Raw genomic sequence first — 17581 nt, forward strand, 5'->3', positions numbered from 1 at the left:
ATTCCTCCTCGTCTCTGTCTTAAATGAGTGACTCCTTACTCTGTGATTCTGCCCTCTGGTCCGAGACTCTCCCACAAGGGGAAAGATCCTCTCCGTATCTACCCTGTCAAACCCCCTGAGAATCCGTTATGTCTCAATAAGGTCGGCTCTCATTCTTCTAAACTCCAATGAGCACAGGCCCGACCTACTCAACCTCCTCATGAGAAAATCCCTCCATACTCGGGATCAACCGAGTGAACCTTCTCTGGACTGCCTCCAATGCCAGAATATCTTTCTGAGGTAAAGGGACCAAAACTGTTCACAGTATTCCACAGTCTAACTAGTGCCTTGTATAGTTTTAACAGGACTTCCTTATCTTTACATTCCATTCCCTTGGAAATAGAGGCCAACATTCCATTGACCGTCCCTATTCCCTGCTGAACTTGCATGCTAGTTTTTCCTGATTTGTGCACGAGGACCCCCCAATCCCCTCTGTGCTGCAGCTTTCTGCATTCTTGCTCCATTTAACTAATGCTATCAGCCAACATTTGACACCAAGCTGCACTAATAGATCTAATGGACAAGAAGTCGGTCAAAGAGGTTTCATGGGGAGAAAGGTCGAGAGGCTTCGGGCGGGAATTCCGGAGTTTTAAGGCCTGGGATCTGAAGGCTTAGCCATCTGGTGGAGGGGCATTTTAAAAATAAGGGATGTGTGAAAGGCCAGAATTGGAGGAGCACAGAGGTTGCGGAGGGTTGTGAGGGCTGGAGGAGGTTACGAAATGTACCATCGCTACATTCCAAAGCATGTGCCAAACGCAGGTTGTCATTCCAGGCAGCGGGTTGCTGTTGGATTTGGTGTCATGATGGTGTGACGGAGCAAAACTCGGGAGAGCCCTGATTTCAGAGCATCGCTCAATAATTCAGTTCGGTCATCCTCGTTTATGTTTGGTCTTGTGTGGATAATCTTGGTGCATTGAAACCTTTTCAATTAGTGGCCAGCATTCTGAATCTTTCGTGGTCCCAAGGCTGTAATTTAGTCAAGTGGTTCAAAAACCACGAAACTCTTAAGCTTCAGTATTAAGTTGCAATTTTCTACTGTTCATCAAAAATTATTTCTGTAAATCCACGTCATAGTCTTTATGAAATGAAAGCCACTTTAAAATAAGTAGATCAAAATCACGGTAAGATTGATACCTTTACCTAATTAAAGATAATTGTTCTTTCGGCTTACTTTACTGTATGGCCCCAGGATTTGGGTGCATATTGAGGTATACGTACCACTGAGTGGAGAGCAGTACAAATTAATTTACTGGAGCTGAATGTAGCTGTGCTTGGATTACATATCAAAAGCAAGTGTTCAGTATAGAGGATGAATGGTTATTAATCGCTGCACAGTGAATGTGTGTCGGGGCCTAGGCCGCAATTGCTGCGCTTTTCTGGCCTCTAGTCCGTAGGATCTCCTTTCTTTGGTTAGCCTTTAGCAAGTAGCCTGTTACTTGTTCAAGTCCTGTTCCAGTCTGAGACTTGTTGGTAAACCTTTCTTTTTTAAAAGAAGCATTTTATTAAGGCATTTATGATTTTGCAACAACAAAAGATACAAATACAAATGTAAACATAATTCAGTACATGACACCCCCCCCCCCCCCCCCCCCCCAAACCAACAACCATACACAGCCAACATGGCTTATACACACATAGAACATACAGTGCAAAAGGAGGCCATGCGGCCCATCGAGTCTGCACCGACCCACTTAAGCCCTCACTTCCACCCTATCCCCGGAACCAATAAGCCCTCCTAACCCTTCTGGTCACTAAGGGCAATTTAGCACGGCCAATCCACCTAACCTGCACGTCTTTGGGCTATGGGAGGAAACCGGAGCACCCGGAGGAAACCCACGCAGACATGGGGAGAACGTACAGACTCCGCACAGACAGTGACCCAGCGGGGAATCGAACCTGGGACCCTGGCGCTGTGAAGCCACAGTGCTATCCACTTGTGCTACCGTGCCCCTCCATCTCCTCTCGCTGATCCCGCCTAAACTAAACTAACTCCCCCTACCCCCCCTATTGTATCTGCTAACAATTTAGTTTTCCCCGAGGAAGTCGCTAAACATCCAGGCGAACCCTAATGTTGATCCTCTCAGGGTGAACGTAATTTCCTCAAGCCTGAGAAACCCAGTAATGTCGCTAACCCATACCCCAGATTTCAGGGGCTCCGAGGCCCTCCACGATAATAGGATCCGTCTCCGGGCTACCAAGGAGGCAAAGGCCAAAACGTCATCCTCTCTCGCCCCCTGGACTCCCGGGTCTTCCAAAGATCGCCACCTCTGGCCTCGGCACCACCCTCGTTTTTAGCACCGTAGACATGACAACCGCAAATCCCCGCCAGAATCTCCTAAGCTTCGGACACGCCCAAAACATGTGGACATGATTTGCGGGCCCTCCTGCACACCTCACACACCTGTCCTCCACCCCAAAAAACCTCATCTGGGCCACCGCCATGTGTGCCCGGTGAACCACCTTGAATTGTATCAGGCTGAGCCTGGCACATGATGAGGATGTGTTGATTCTACTCGGAGCATCCTCCCACAGACCTTCCTCTAGCTCCTTACCCAGCTCATTTTTCCACTTGCGTTTTACCTCCCCGATCTGCGTTCCCTCCCACTCCATGAGACTCGTTGGTAAACCTGCCGGGTGCATGTGGTGTCCTCTTTCTGTGCAAAGCTCCCCTCTGCAGTCCTCCCCTTTGCAGTCCTCCCCTCTGCAGTCCTCCCCTCCTGCATCTCCCTGTGGGAATTTGCTGCATTGCCTTCTCGGGATCTCTGTCTGAATCCTTCGAGACTCTGTACAATCCTGGTTTTGTGCTTGCCGTCCATGTTCCGTTTGTGCCTGCCGGCTACCTCGCGTCAACCCCGGTCTTAAAGCTTTCTACATCATCTCTCCATCCCTGAAGCTTTCCCGTACGCTGAGAGATTACAAAATCAGTAGGATGCAAATGGCCTCTGTCTAAAGGTCATCGCTGTAGATGGAGTTGCAATTGAGATGGGAGAGCACGGATTTAGTCATAGATGTTTACAGCGAAAGAGAAAATGCTGGAAAATCTCGGCAAGTCTGGCAGAATCTGTAGGGAGAGAAAAGAGCTAACGTTTCGAGTCCGCATTTTGACAGAGTCATCGGACTCGAAACGTTCGCTCTTTTCTCTCCCTACAGATGCTGCCAGACCTGCTGAGATTTTCCAGCATTTTCTCTTTCGTTTCAGATTCCAGCATCCACATAATTTGTTTTTATATCGATGTTTACAGCATGGAAACAGGCCATTCGGCCCAGCTTGTCCATACCACCCAGTTTCTATCACTAAGCTAGTCCTACTTAGAATCATAGAATTTACAGTGCAGAAGGAGGCCATTCAGCCCATCGAGTCTGCACCGGCTCTTGGAAAGAGCACCCTACCTAAACCCACTCCTCCAACCCATCCCCGTAACCCTGCCTAACCTTTTAGATGCTACGGGGCAATTTAGCATGGCCAACCTACCTAACCTGCACATCTTTGGACTGTGGGAGGAAACCGGAGCACCCGGAGGAAACCCACGCTCACACGGGGAGGATGTGCAGACTCCGCACAGACAGTGACCCAATGCCAGAATTGAACCCCGGACCCTGGATCTGTGAGGCAGCAGTGCTAACAACTGTGCCACCGTGCCACTTACCCGCATTTGGCCCATATCCCTCTATACCCACCCTGCCCATGTAACTGTCTAACTGCTTTTTAAAGGAAACTCGCCTCTACCACTGCCTCTGGCAGCCCATTCCAGATGCTCACCTACCTCTGTGTGAAGAAATTACCCCTCTGGTCTCTATTGTATCTCTCCCCTCTCACCTTAAACCTCTGCCCTCTAGTTCTAGTCTCCTCTATCTTTGGGAAAATATGTTGACTACCTATCTTCTCTATGCTCCTCATTATTTTATAGACCTCTATCAGATCACCCCTAAGCCTCCTACACTCCAGAGAAAAAAGTCCCAGCCTATCCAACCTCTCCTTATAACTCGGACCATCAAGTCCTGGTAGCATCCTGATAATCTCTTCTGCACTCTTTCTAGTTTAACAATATCCTTCCTACAATAGGGTGACCAGATCTGAACTCAGTATTCCATGTGTGGTCTTACTAATGTCTTGTAAAACTTCAACAAGACGTCCCAACTCCTGTATTCAATATTCTGACCAATGAAACCTCGCATGCTGAATGCCTTCTTCACCACCCTGTCCACCTGCGACTCCACCTTCAAGGAGCTATGGACATGGACCCCTAGATCTCTTTGTTTTTTTAACTCCGATGTCATTTGATGTGACCATTGAATCAGCAAAATAATGCGTTTTTTGTAGGATATGTCTCAAGTCCGACACAACTGCAGCTATTTATCACTAGAGGAGCCAGTCAAATCATATCAACATACGAGGTAGGAGTCGGCTATGCGGCTCCTTGAGCCCATTCAGTAAGATCATGGCTGATCTGATTGCGGCCTGAGCTCCACATTCTGCCTGCCCCGGATAGCCTTGAAATCTTGTTGCCCATGTAAAGAGCCTGCACAAGCAGATCATGTTACAGTCAGCCTTCCTGAATCCTGAACGTAGAGGGGCGCAGGATGAAAGCGGACATGTCAAACCCTGTTTAGCACCGTGTGGTGCTACCGCCAGCACTGTGCGCTCTTCAACAGCGCAGCGGAGGCCCCTTTGAAAATGTGCTCCACTTGAAATTAATCACTCCTTTCAATCCAACAAGGTTTCAATTTTCAATCTGAGTGTGGGGAGCAGCCTATTAGACACTTAGTGGAGCTTGACCCCAGTCACCAGATAGTGACAGATGTGGAACACTCAGGATTGCATCTGCCACTCTGGCTGACTGCCAGTTGCCAAGGCTGAGCGGAGCTCTAGAGTTACCAAGCCTTCATCAAAGGTTATCACCTCCACTTCCTTGTAATGCTTGCACATGATGGATGGTCTTTACACTCTGCACAGGGTAACTGAGGAATCTTTACTTGATTATTGATCCCAGTGCTCAAGTCCGAAGAACAAAGAAAAGTTCAACACTTCGACCCTCCAAGCCCGTGCCGACCATGCTGCCCGTCTAAACTAAAATCTTCTACACTTCTGGGGTCCGTATCCCTCTATTCCCATCCTATTCATGTATTTGTCAAAATGCCCCTTAAATGTCACTATCGTCCCTGCTTCCACCACCACCTCCGGCAGCGAGTTCCAGGCACCCACTACCCTCTGTGTAAAAAAACTTGCCTCGTACATCTCCTCTAAACCTTGCCCCTCTCACCTTAAACCCATGCCCCCTAGTAATTGACCCCTCTACCCTGAGAAAGAACCTCTGACTATCCACTCCGTCTATGCCCCTCATAATTTTGTAGACCTCTATTAGGTCGCCCATCAATCTCCTTCTTTCCAGTGAGAACAAACCAAGTTTATTCAACCTCTCCTCCTAGCTAATGCCCTCCATACCAGGCAACATCCTGGTAAATATCTCCTGCACCCTCTCTAAAGCCTCCACCTCCTTCTGGTAGAGTGGCGACCAGAATTGAACACTATACTCCAAGTGTGGCCTAACTATGGTTCTATACAGGCTGCCGCACGTGTCCGCCCTGTCGACCCAGCCATGCCTGACGAGTTGAATCTTTGGAGAATCAAAGCCCTTCTTCCCTCGCACACAACTCACTTCAATGTACAGAAAGGGCCAGCCAGCCCCCCCCCCCCCCCCAAACCCTCTGCATGACAGTAATAATGGATCAAATACCAGTTTTCCTTTTAATAGCACCTCCCGATGGGCCAAATGGCCTCTTCTGTGTTGTGCTGTTTGACTCTGACTCTGTAACACCGCTATGACGCACCCTGGGGCAGTGGGCGTCGTGGTATTGTCACTGGACTAGTAAACCAGAGAGCAAGAGTAATGCTCTGGGGACCCGAGTTCGAATCCCACCACGGCAGATGGTGAAATTTGAATTCAATAAAAATCTGGAATTAAATGTCCAATGATGACCATGAAACCATTGCCGATGGTCGTAAAAACCCATCTGGTTCACTGATGTCCTTTAGGGAAGGAAATCTGCCGTCCTTACCCGGTCTGGCCTACACGTGACTCCAGACCTGCAACAGTGTGGTTGGCCGGGGAAGCCACTCGGTTGTATTCAGCCGCTACAAAAACACAAAAAAGGACCATTGACCCAGGCACCGGAAACGACAACGGCAAGTCCTCCCCAGTTAATTTACCATCCAGAATGGAAAAGCCTGGGGCAGGTGGGAAGAATAGAATCATAGAATGGTTACAGTGCAGAAGGCCCGTCCTATCTATGCTGGCTCTCTGCGAGAGCAACGCAGCTAGTGTCACTCCCCCCATCTTTTTCCTGCCTCCCCGCAAATCCTCCCTCTTCGGATAATCTGATTCTTTTTGAAAGCCACGATCGAACCTGCCTCTGTCACACACGAAGGTAGCACTTTCCACATCCCAACAGCTTGTTACATAGAAATTTTTTCAGAGTCCTCTCTAATTAAATTGACAGTAGTGTCCTGCAATCCAAAATGGCTCTTCTGAACGCCTCTTCCACCCTCAGCCCATAACCGAGGGTGAAATGAATTGTCCATATCTGTAGGTTTGCCTCGTTCATTAGGATTCCTATGGACCAAGTAAAGTCATTGAGACAGGAAGCTCTGTGAGCAATTCTGTTCTGTCTAGGGCATAGCTGGGCAATTGGAATATTATAATTATGCTCACTTCCTCTCTGCTAAGGACAGGGGAGGAAAGTAGCCAACTGATTCAAGACCCCTGCCGTAAAACCAGCGATCAGACAGGTATTTGGCGAGGGTAACTCCGCTATGGAAATATCTGCACCCCAATTGGCTTCACACCATTGCTGACTAGACTCTGAAATGGAGAATGAAGTTTTGAAATGGGTGCCAGCTGTCCACTGCTGACACCCAAACCATCGGGAGGGCCATGAAGGAGAGAAAATAATCCTTCCCCTGAATCCATTCAAAGCTCAGCAGAGAATCAGAAGGTTGCCGATGTCTCCAACAGGCACCATTCAATGAAAATGTGGGATTAAGCTGCTCCTGGAAAACCTATTTTACAGAGAGTTAAAATTACTTCAGTTTGCTTTGTTCATGCTGACGGATGAGCTGCATTCGCAGTCCAAATAGTGTTGATTCAAATTCGGAGCTCTTTGGGGTCACGGTATGTTTCCCTCCTTGATCGCCCACCAATTTTCAGCACCGCCTGCCAACTTGTCCTCCACCATCCCGATCGTCTGCTGTCTTTCTCTCACGGTTCCACTCCTTTCTGTCCCTCTTTTATTTCTCCTACTTGTTATCCTAACTGTAACTGCAGAAATGAGAGTTTGGTGGCTTGTGCCGCGTCTCTGGGTTCTACTTTAGGACCTAGTTGAAGGCGGATGTGGGTGACTTGGAGTTGATGCGCCGCGCGACTCGGACAATTGGCGAGTAGCGATTCTCCGGCCCGGCTGGGCCGAGCAGCCGCTCCGACATGACAGGGTCCCGCCGGCGCCGTCCACCCCTGATCGCTGCCGATGGGAACTCTGCGGGAACGCTCGGGGGAGGGGGTGGGGGGGAGGGGCATTGGGGGAGGCTCCTTCACTGGGGGGCCTCTGAATATGGGGGAGGGGGGGATATGGGGGAGGGGGGGATATGGGGGAGGGGGGGATATGGGGAGGGGGGATATGGGGGAGGGGGGATATGGGGAAATCTGGCCGGGTTCGATTCCGGCTTGGGTCACTGTCTGTGCGGAGTCTGCACATTCTCCCTGTGTGTGCGTGGGTTTCCTCCGGGTGGTCCGGTTTCCTCCCACGGTCCAAAGATGTGCAGGTTGGGTGGATTGGACATGATAATTTTCCCTTGGTGTCCAAAATTGCCCTTCGTGTTGGGTGGGGTTACTGGGTTATGGGGATAGGGTGGAGGTGTTGACCTTGGGTAGGGTGCTCTTTCCAAGAGCCGGTGCAGACTCGATGAGCCGAATGGCCTCCTGCACTGTAACTTCTAAGATAATCTATGATTAACCTATGATTAATCTAGGATAAAGGTTCGGCACAACATCGTGGGCCGAAGGGCCTGTTCTGTGCTGTATTTTTCAAGGTTCTATGTTCTATCCAGTCATATATTCTCCATTATTAACCAATAATTAAAGGTTATAGGGTAAAGCACGATGCTGGATAAAATTGAAACCATTGTATAAGCTCACAACAAAACAACAGTGCCTCGACTATGTGGGGCAGGGAGTGCTCAAAGCTGACTAGACAATGGGATAAGTCTCCTTACTATCGCTTTGATCACAGTAAGAAGCCTTACAACACCAGGTTAAAGTCCAACAGGTTTGCTTTGAATCTCTAGCTTTCGGAGCTCTTGTGAGTGAAGAGGTGGGTTCCAGAAACATATATATAGACAAAGTCAATGATGCAAGACGATATTTTGAATTCAAACCTTTGCAGGTAATTAAGTCTTTACAGGTCCAGACGGAGCAACTGGAGAGTGGGACAATCACAGGTTAAAGAGGTGTGAATTGACTCAAGCCAGGACAGTTGGTAGGATTTTGCAGGCCAGATGATGGGGGATGAATGTAATGCGACATGAATCCCAGGTCCCGGTTGAGGTCGTACTTGTGTGCCGAACTTGGCAATAAGTTTCTGCTCGACCTGTAAAGACTTAATTACCTGCAAAGACTTGCATTCAAAGTATCATCTTGCATATTTGACTTTGTCTCTATATATAATTTATTATGTTTGTTTCTGGAACCCACCTCTTCATTCACCTGAAGAAGCAGCTTTGCTCCGAAAGCGAGTGATTTGAAACAAACCTGTTGGACTTTAACCTGGTGTTGTAAGATGTCTTACTGTGCTCACCCCAGCACCTACACACCACATCTCTTTGATGACACATTATTTTGACCATTTTTGAAAAGTCAGTTTGGATTTTTGGTAAAGGCCGTCTTCTGTTTTGCCTTTCAGCTGAAGGAGTTCCTCAGGTTTATTACTTTGGACCATGTAGTAAATATAATGCCATGGTGCTGGAGCTGTTGGGACCAAGTCTGGAGGACCTCTTTGATCTGTGTGACCGGGCGTTCACACTGAAGACTGTGCTAATGATTGCCATTCAGTTGGTGAGCGATATGACTGAAGTAATTCTGTGTGAAATCTCTGCTCTCAGGCTACTTATGAATTTAACGCTTTCGGTGTCTGCAGTGATTTAAGATGGACAATTTCATGTTTGGAGTCGGTGTAATAAGTCACCGACCCTGCCCCGACCCAACAAAAAATATCCTTGGAATGTCAAGTCACTGTCGCTTTGTTTTGAGTCTGTGTCCCTCTACCAGCCCGCTCCACTTTCACTTTGGCTGTTCCATGTTGTAACACACCTTTCTGAGCAAGATACACCTCATCAGATTAATTTATAGCTTCCAGAAATTAATTTAAATCAATTTTGCGCGGTAGCATTGTTGCAGGAGACCATTGAAAAATTTTTTTTTTTTTTTAAAGAGTACCCAATTATTTCTTTCTCAATTAAGGGGCAATTTAACGTGGCCAATCCACCTAGCCTGCACATCTTTGGGTTGTGGGGGCGAGGCCCACGCAGACACTGGGAGAATGTGCAAACCCCACACGGACAGTGACCCAGAGCCGGGATCGAACCCGAGTCCTCGGCGCCGTGAGGCAGCAGTGCTAACCACTGCATCACCGTGCCGCCCATATTGTAGGAGATCATAATAATAATAACCATTCATTGTCACATGTATGAAGTTACTGTGAAAAGCTCCTAGTCGCCACATTCAGGCGCCTGTTCGGGTAAGCCGGTACGGGAATTGAACCCGCGCTGTTGGTCTTGTTCTGCATCACAAACCAGCTGTCTAGCCCCCTGAGCTAAACCAGCAAACTCAGAAGCATAAAATAAATTTCTGTGACCTGTCTGACTGCTATATCAGAAGCTTGCCTTGTTCTCCTGTCCTATAACTATGTATATGTGGAGGAAATTAGTTACAGATGATTAATCGGATCCAGGTGAAGTCTTATTGTTCACTGGGCGAAGAAAAGGTGCCATTATAATTGAAAGATCAAATGCAAGATTCTTATCTAACAAGCATCCTACTGAACAGGACACGTAAACACAACTTAATTTGTAAAGTAATTTAGACATGGTTTATAGTTTATACATGTAATATGCTGGAAAGTTGTGTAGGTGCCAAAACAGGGTGAGATTTACCTTGTGATATGTGGAAAGCAATAAGAGTAGGTTTAATTCTTCTGCTGGACCACAGTTCGTGCTTGCTGAATTCAAAGTTTCTTTTATTCATCAGTGGCAAGGCCTAATGTCCATACCTAATTTATCTGGGGACGCTTCAGCCTGGTTTTATTGAGGTGCTTAAAGTGGCCACCATCATTTGAGATATGTCGATGAAGTTTCAACTTTGGAATATCTGTGACAAAACCAAGTGAGGTGTCCCTTTAAGAGCCTCTGCTTTTGATTTGTGAATCATAGAATCCCGACAGTACAGAAGGAGGCCATTCGGCCCATCGAGTCTGCACCAGCCTTCTGAAAGAGCACCCCTACCTAGGCCCACTCTCCCGCCTTATTCCCGTAACTCCACCTAACTGTTGGACACTAAAGGGCAATTTAGCATGGCCAATGCACCTAACCTGCACACCTTTGGACTGTGGGATGAAACTGGGGCACCTGGTGGAAACCCATGCAGGTATGGGGAGAACGTGCAGATTCCGCACAGATAGTCACCTCAGGCTGGAATTGAACCTGGGTCCCTGGCGCTGTGAGGCAGCAGTGCCAACCACTGCCACCGTGTCTCTCAGTTTGTTTAATTTAGAGTACTTGGTTTACCAAAATATTCAAGTAAAGTAAGGAAGTTCTGCGGAATGTTTGTTCTGCTATTACCTCTGCCAAGTGGTTAATTGAGAGCCACTGCTTCGACCAGCCTTGATCAAATAACCTCAAATAGAGTAAAACCCTTCCCGTCCCAACTTGTTCCACCGCTGATGTCCCCAGTGCCTTTGATGCCAATGCCCAATTTATTTTTCAAGATGTTGTTTAGACCGTTTACCAAGGATGATGTAATTTTGGGAAAGTCTACATCAGTCCTTAGGCTAAATTTGCAAGCCTATCCCCTACACCACAGCAAAATGGGCTGTAAGTAACTATTTGAAATGAAATGAAAATCGCTTATTGTCACAAGTAGGCTTCAAATGAAGTTACTGTGAAAAGCCCCTAGTCGCCACATTCCGGCGCCTGTTCGGGGAGGCTGGCACGGGATTTGAACCGTGCTGCTAGCCTCGTCAAGGAGTATGTTGCTTTCAGTGCTGTTTTTAATGGTAACATTTACAATTCTTCGATGCTCTACATTTATTTACAGCAGGAACTTTAGCAAGGCCATTCAAAATTGCACCCACTTAACGTTTTGACACTTAAGTGGGTAAGAATCAAAATTGCTCACCTACACGGGTCACCCTGTGCATCAACTTGATTCTGCTGTTGGCGCTGCTGTTGTATGACTCAACAGGTCAAATCCCACTCGCCCAGGGGAGTGCTGCATCTTTGGAGTTGCTTCGATACAATCATGCAAAAAAGGACAGGCAAAGGCAGAGTCGGCTTATCAACCGGTGCGCGTCACAGGTTGCAAACTATTAAGTCCTGACCCAGCCCTACAACACCCAAGTTCCTGGGAGGCACGTAAAACTAAAGCAGATTTAACAAAACATCTCAAATTCTTCCCTTGAGTCTTGAGATAGTCATAGATTCCTGGAGACCCCACGTTGATCAATAAATCTTTCTCACCACTGGCATCTGGGAAAACCAGTTAAAAATTGCTTCAAATGATCTGATCACCTGGCCAGTATTTCAGGCCCCGGGAGAGATGGAGCGGGGAGCGGAGAGAATGAATGGAGTGTTCAAGGCATTCTATGAAAGATTATATGAAGCTCAGCCCCCGGATGGGAAGGAGAGAATGATGTGTTTTCTGGTCCAGCTGGAATTTCCTAAGGTGGAGGAGCAGGAGAGGGTGGGACTGGGAGCACAGATCGAAATGGAGGAAGTAGTGAAAGGAATTAGGAGCATGCAGGCGGGGAAGGCCCCGGGACCGGATGGATTCCCAGCTGAATTTTACAGGAAATATGTGGACTTGCTCGCCCCGCTACTGATGAGAACCTTTAATGAGGCGAGGGAAAGGGGACAGCTGCCCCCGACTATGTCTGAGGCAAAGATATCGCTCCTCCTAAAGAAGGAAAAAGACCCGCTGCAATGCTGGTCCTATAGGCCTATTTCCCTCCTGAACGTAGATGCTAAGATTCTGGCCAAGGTAATGGCAATGAGGATAGAGGATTGTGTCCCGGGGATGGTCCATGAGGACCAAACTGGGTTTGTGAAGGGGAGACAGCTGAATACGAATATACGGAGGCTGCTAGGGGTAATGATGATGCCCCCACCAGAGGGGGAAGCAGAGATAGTGGTGGCGATGGATGCCGAGAAAGCATTTGATAGAGTGGAGTGGGATTATTTGTGGGAGGTGTTGAGGAGATTTGGCTTTGGAGATGAGTATATTAGATGGGTGCAGCTGCTGTATAGGGCCCCGATGGCGAGCGTGGTCACGAATGGACGGGGGTCTGCGTATTTACGGCCCCATAGAGGGACGAGGCAGGGATGTCCTCTGTCCCCGTTACTGTTTGCACTGGCGATTGAGCCCCTGGCAATAGCATTGAGGGGTTCCAGGAAGTGGAGGGGAGTACTCAGGGGAGGAGAAGAACACCGGGTATCTCTGTATGCGGACGATTTATTGTTGTATGTGGCGGACCCGGCGGAGGGGATGCCAGAGATAATGCGGATACTTGGGGAGTTTGGAGAATTTTCAGGATATAAACTGAACATGGGGAAAAGTGAGTTGTTTGTGGTGCATCCAGGGGAGCAGAGCAGAGAAATAGAGGACTTACCGCTGAGGAAGGTAACAAGGGACTTTCGCTACTTGGGGATCCAGATAGCCAAGAATTGGGGTACATTGCATAGGTATTTCAGGCCCCTGTGAAAAGATTCCACGGCACTATTCGCAGAATCAGAGAGTTTCTCTTCAAAGTTACTCAACTTTGGCTTCCTGCTGCTTGTGGATATTGGCTACATAACAGTAGATGCATTTCTGACAAATTCATTGTATGTGAGACATAAGTGTACTGTTCCTCCGACAGTGCAGTGCTCCCTCACTAGTGAACCTCTGACACTGAACCTCTCTCAGTACTGACCCTCTGACAGTGCGGCACTCCCTCAGTACTGACCCTCTGACAGTGCAGCACTCCCTCATTACTGACTATCCGACAGTGCGGCACTCCCTCAGTACTGACCCTCTGACAGTGCAGCACTCCCTCAGTACTGACCCTCTGACAGTGCGGCACTCCCTCAGTACTGACTCTCTGACAGTGCGGCACTCCCTCAGTACTGACTCTCTGACAGTGCGGCACTCCCTCAGTACTGACCCTCTGACAGTGCAGCACTCCCTCAGTACTGACCCTCTGACAGTGCAACACTCCCTCAGTACTGACCCTCTGACACTGCAGCGCTCCTTCAGTACTGACCCTCTGACACTGCAATGCACCTCAGTACTGACCGTCTGACAGTGCGGCACTCTCTCAGTACTGACCCTCTGACAGTGCAGCACTCCCTCAGTACTGACCATCTGACAGTGCAACACTCCCTCAGTACCGACCCTCTGACAGTGCAGCACTCCCTCAGTACTGACCCTCTAAAAGTGCGGCACTCTCTCAGTACTGACCCTCTGACAGTGCGGCACTCTCTCAGTACTGACCCTCTGACAGTGCAGTACTCCCTCAATACTGACCCTCTGACAGTGCGGCACTCCCTCAGTACTGACCCTCTGACAGTGCAGCACTCCCTCAGTACTGACCCTCTGACAGTGCCGCACTGCCTCGGTACTGACCCTCTGACATTGCAGAACTCCCTCAGTACAGACCCTCTGACAGTGCAACGCTCCCTCCGTACTGACCCTCTGATAGTGCAGCGCTCCCTCAGTACTGACCCTCTGATAGTGCGGCACTCCCTCAGCACTGACCCTCTGACAGTGCGGCACTCTCTCAGTACTTATCCTCTGACAGTGCAGCACTCCCTCAGTACTGACCCTCTGACACTGCAATGCACCTCAGTACTGACCCTACGACAGTGCAGCACTCCCTCAGCACTGACCCTCTGACAGTGCAGCACTCCCTCAGCACTGACCCTCTGACAGTGCAGCACACCCTCAGCACTGACCCTCTGACAGTGCAGCACTCCCTCACTAGCGAACCTCTGACACTGTAGCACTCACTCAGTACTGACCCTCTAACAATGCAGCACTCCCTGAGTACTAACCCTCTGACAGTGCAGCACACCCTCAGTACTGACCCTCTGACAGTGCAGCACACCCTCAGTACTGACCCTCTGACAGTGCAGCACACCCTCAGTACTGACCCTCTGACAGTGCAGCACTCGCTCAGCACTGACTCTCCGACAGTGCAGCACTCCCTCAGTACTGACCCTCTGACAGTGCGACACTCGCTCAGCACTGACCCTCTGACAGTGCAGCACTCCCTCAATACTGACCCTCTGACAGTGCAGCACTCCCTCAGTACTCACCCACTGACAGTGCAGCACTCCCTCAGTACTGACTCTCCGACAGTGCAGCACTCCCTCAGTACTGACCCTCTGACAGTGCAGCACTCGCTCAGCACTGACCCTCTGACAGTGCAGCACTCCCTCAGTACTGACCCTCTGACAGTGCAGCACTCCCTCAGTACTGACCCTCTGACAGTGCGGCACTCCCTCAGTACTGACCCTCTGACAGTGCAGCACTCCCTCAGTACTGACCCTCTGACAGTGCAGCACTCCCTCAGTACTGACCCTCTGACAGTGCAGCACTCCCTCAGTATTGACCCTCCGACAGTGCAGCACTCACTCAGTACTGACCCTCCGACAGTGCAGCACTCCCTCAGTACTGACCCTCTGACAGTGCAGCACTCACTCAGTACTGACCCTCTGACAGTGCAGCACTCACTCAGTACTGACCCTCTGACAGTGCAGCACTCCCTCAGTATTGACCCTCTGACAGTGCAGCACTCCCTCAGTACTGACTCTCCGACAGTGCAGCACTCCCTCAGTACTGACCCTCTGACAGTGCAGCACTCGCTCAGCACTGACCCTCTGACAGTGCAGCACTCCCTCAGTACTGACCCTCTGACAGTGCAGCACTCCCTCAGTACTGACCCTCTGACAGTGCAGCACTCCCTCAGTATTGACCCTCCGACAGTGCAGCACTCACTCAGTACTGACCCTCCGACAGTGCAGCCCTCCCTCAGTACTGACCCTCTGACAGTGCAGCACTCCCTCAGTACTGACCCTCTGACAGTGCAGCACTCACTCAGTACTGACCCTCTGACAGTGCAGCACTCACTCAGTACTGACCCTCTGACAGTGCAGCACTCCCTCAGTATTGACCCTCTGACAGTGCAGCACTCCCTCAGTACTGACCCTCTGACAGTGCGGCACTCCCTCAGTACTGACCCTCCGACAGTGCAGCACTCCCTCAGTACTGACCCTCTGACAGTGCAGCACTCCCTCAGTACTGACCCTCTCTCTGACAGTGCAGCACTCACTCAGTACTGACCCTCCGACAGTGCAGCACTTCCTCAGTACTGACCCTCTGACAGTGCAGCACTCCCTCAGTACTGACTCTCCGACAGTGCAGCACTCACTCAGTACTGACCCTCCAACAGTGCAGCGCCCCCTCGGCACTGACCTCCCGGCAGTCCGATGCTCCCTCACCACTGACCCTTCCACAGTGTGGTGTCCAGGCACTGGTCACACTCTACCAGCTGCGATGGGCGGGCCGCATGCCCAACACAAGACTCCCAAAACAAGTGCTTGACTCCAATCTCCGCACTGGCAAGCGATCACTAGGAGAGCAGAGGAAACGCTTCAAGGACAGCAGGGTAGCACAAGTGGCTAGCACTGTGGCTTCACAGCGCCAGGGTCCCAGGTTCAATTCCCTGCTGGGTCACTTTCCGTGCGGAGTCTGCACGTTCTCCCCGTGTGTGCGTAGGTTTCCTCCGGGTGCTCCGGTTTCCTCTCACAGTCCAAAGACGTGCAGGTTAGGTGGATTGGCCAATGATAAATTGCCCTTAGTGACCAAAAAGGTTAGATGGGGTTGTTGGGTTACGGAGATAGGGTGGAAGTGAGGGCTTAAGTGGGTCGATGCAGACTCGATGGGCCGAATGGCCTCTTTCTGCACTATGTTCTAAGGACACTCTGACCGCCTCCCTAAGTAAATGCATCATCCCCATCGACACGTGGAAATCGCTCGCCTTGGAACACACAAACTGGAGAAAAAGCATCCGCAAAGGCGCCAATCACTTTGAGCGTCACCAAGTGAAGCACGCGGAGGTCAAATGTAAACAGCGGAAAGAGAGCGCAGAATCCAGAGCGTCCCACCCACCTCCTCAAACACCACCTGCCAAACTGTGGTGTAAAAGTCAAGGCTGGCGCTCTGGTGTAAAAGTCAAGACTGGCGCTCTTGTGTAAAGTCAAGACTGGCACTCTGGTGTAAAAGTCAAGGCTGGCACTCTGGTGTAAAAGTCAAGGCTGGCGCTGTGGTGTAAAAGTCAAGGCTGTCACTCTGGTGTAAAAGTCAAGGCTGGCGCTCTGGTGTAAAAGTCAAGACTGGCGCTGTGGTGTAAAAGTCAAGACTGGCGCACTGGTGTAAAAGCCAAGACTGGCGCTCCAGTGCAAAAGTGAAGACTGGTGCTCTGGTGTAAAAGTCAAGGCTGGCGCTGTGGTGTAAAAGTCAAGGCTGGAGCAGTGGTGTAAAAGTCAAGACTGGCGCTCCAGTGCAAAAGTCAAGGCTGGCGCTCTGGTGTAAAAGTCAAGACTGGCGCTCTGCTGTAAAAGTCAAGACTGGCACACTGGTGTAAAAGTCAAGACTGGCGCTGTGGTGTAAAAGTCAAGGCTGGAGCAGTGGTGTAAAAGTCAAGACTGGTGCTCTGGTGTAAAAGTCAAGGCTGGCACTCTGGTGTAAAAGTCAAGACTGGAGCAGTGGTGCAAAAGCCAAGGCTGGCGCTCTGGTGTAAAAGTCAAGACTGGCGCTCTGGTGTAAAAGTCAAGACTGGCGCTCTGGTGTAAAAGTCAAGGCTGGCGCTCTGGTGTAAAAGTCAAGACTGGAGCAGTGGTGCAAAAGCCAAGGCTGGCGCTCCAGTGTAAAAGTCAAGGCTGGCGCTCTGGTGTAAAAGTCAAGACTGGAGCAGTGGTGCAAAAGCCAAGACTGGCGCTCTGGTGTAAAAGTCAAGGCTGGAGCAGTGGTGTAAAAGTCAAGACTGGCGCTCTGGTGTAAAAGTCAAGGCTGGAGCAGTGGTGTAAAAGTCAAGACTGGCGCTCTGGTGTAAAAGTCAAGACTGGCGCTCTGGTGTAAAAGTCAAGACTGGCGCTCTGGTGTAAAAGTCAAGGCTGGCGCTCTGGTGTAAAAGTCAAGACTGGAGCAGTGGTGCAAAAGCCAAGGCTGGCGCTCCAGTG

The 17581-nt window shown here is 49.8% G+C and overlaps 1 protein-coding gene across 8 annotated transcripts in view; it reads left to right on the plus strand.

Annotated features, from left to right (window-relative positions):
- The window catches only part of LOC140404474 (casein kinase I-like), a 291996-nt gene that overhangs the window by 153383 nt on the left and 121032 nt on the right, over positions 1-17581 (plus strand). For all 8 annotated transcript variants that reach the window (XM_072493070.1, XM_072493065.1, XM_072493073.1 and 5 more), the window contains one exon: positions 8992-9143. In XM_072493070.1, coding sequence (XP_072349171.1) covers positions 8992-9143 — 152 coding nt within the window. The remainder of the gene's footprint in view (positions 1-8991; positions 9144-17581) is intronic.

Source organism: Scyliorhinus torazame, chromosome 30 (genome assembly GCF_047496885.1).
Source record: "Scyliorhinus torazame isolate Kashiwa2021f chromosome 30, sScyTor2.1, whole genome shotgun sequence".
Classification (NCBI taxonomy): Eukaryota; Metazoa; Chordata; class Chondrichthyes; order Carcharhiniformes; family Scyliorhinidae; genus Scyliorhinus; species Scyliorhinus torazame.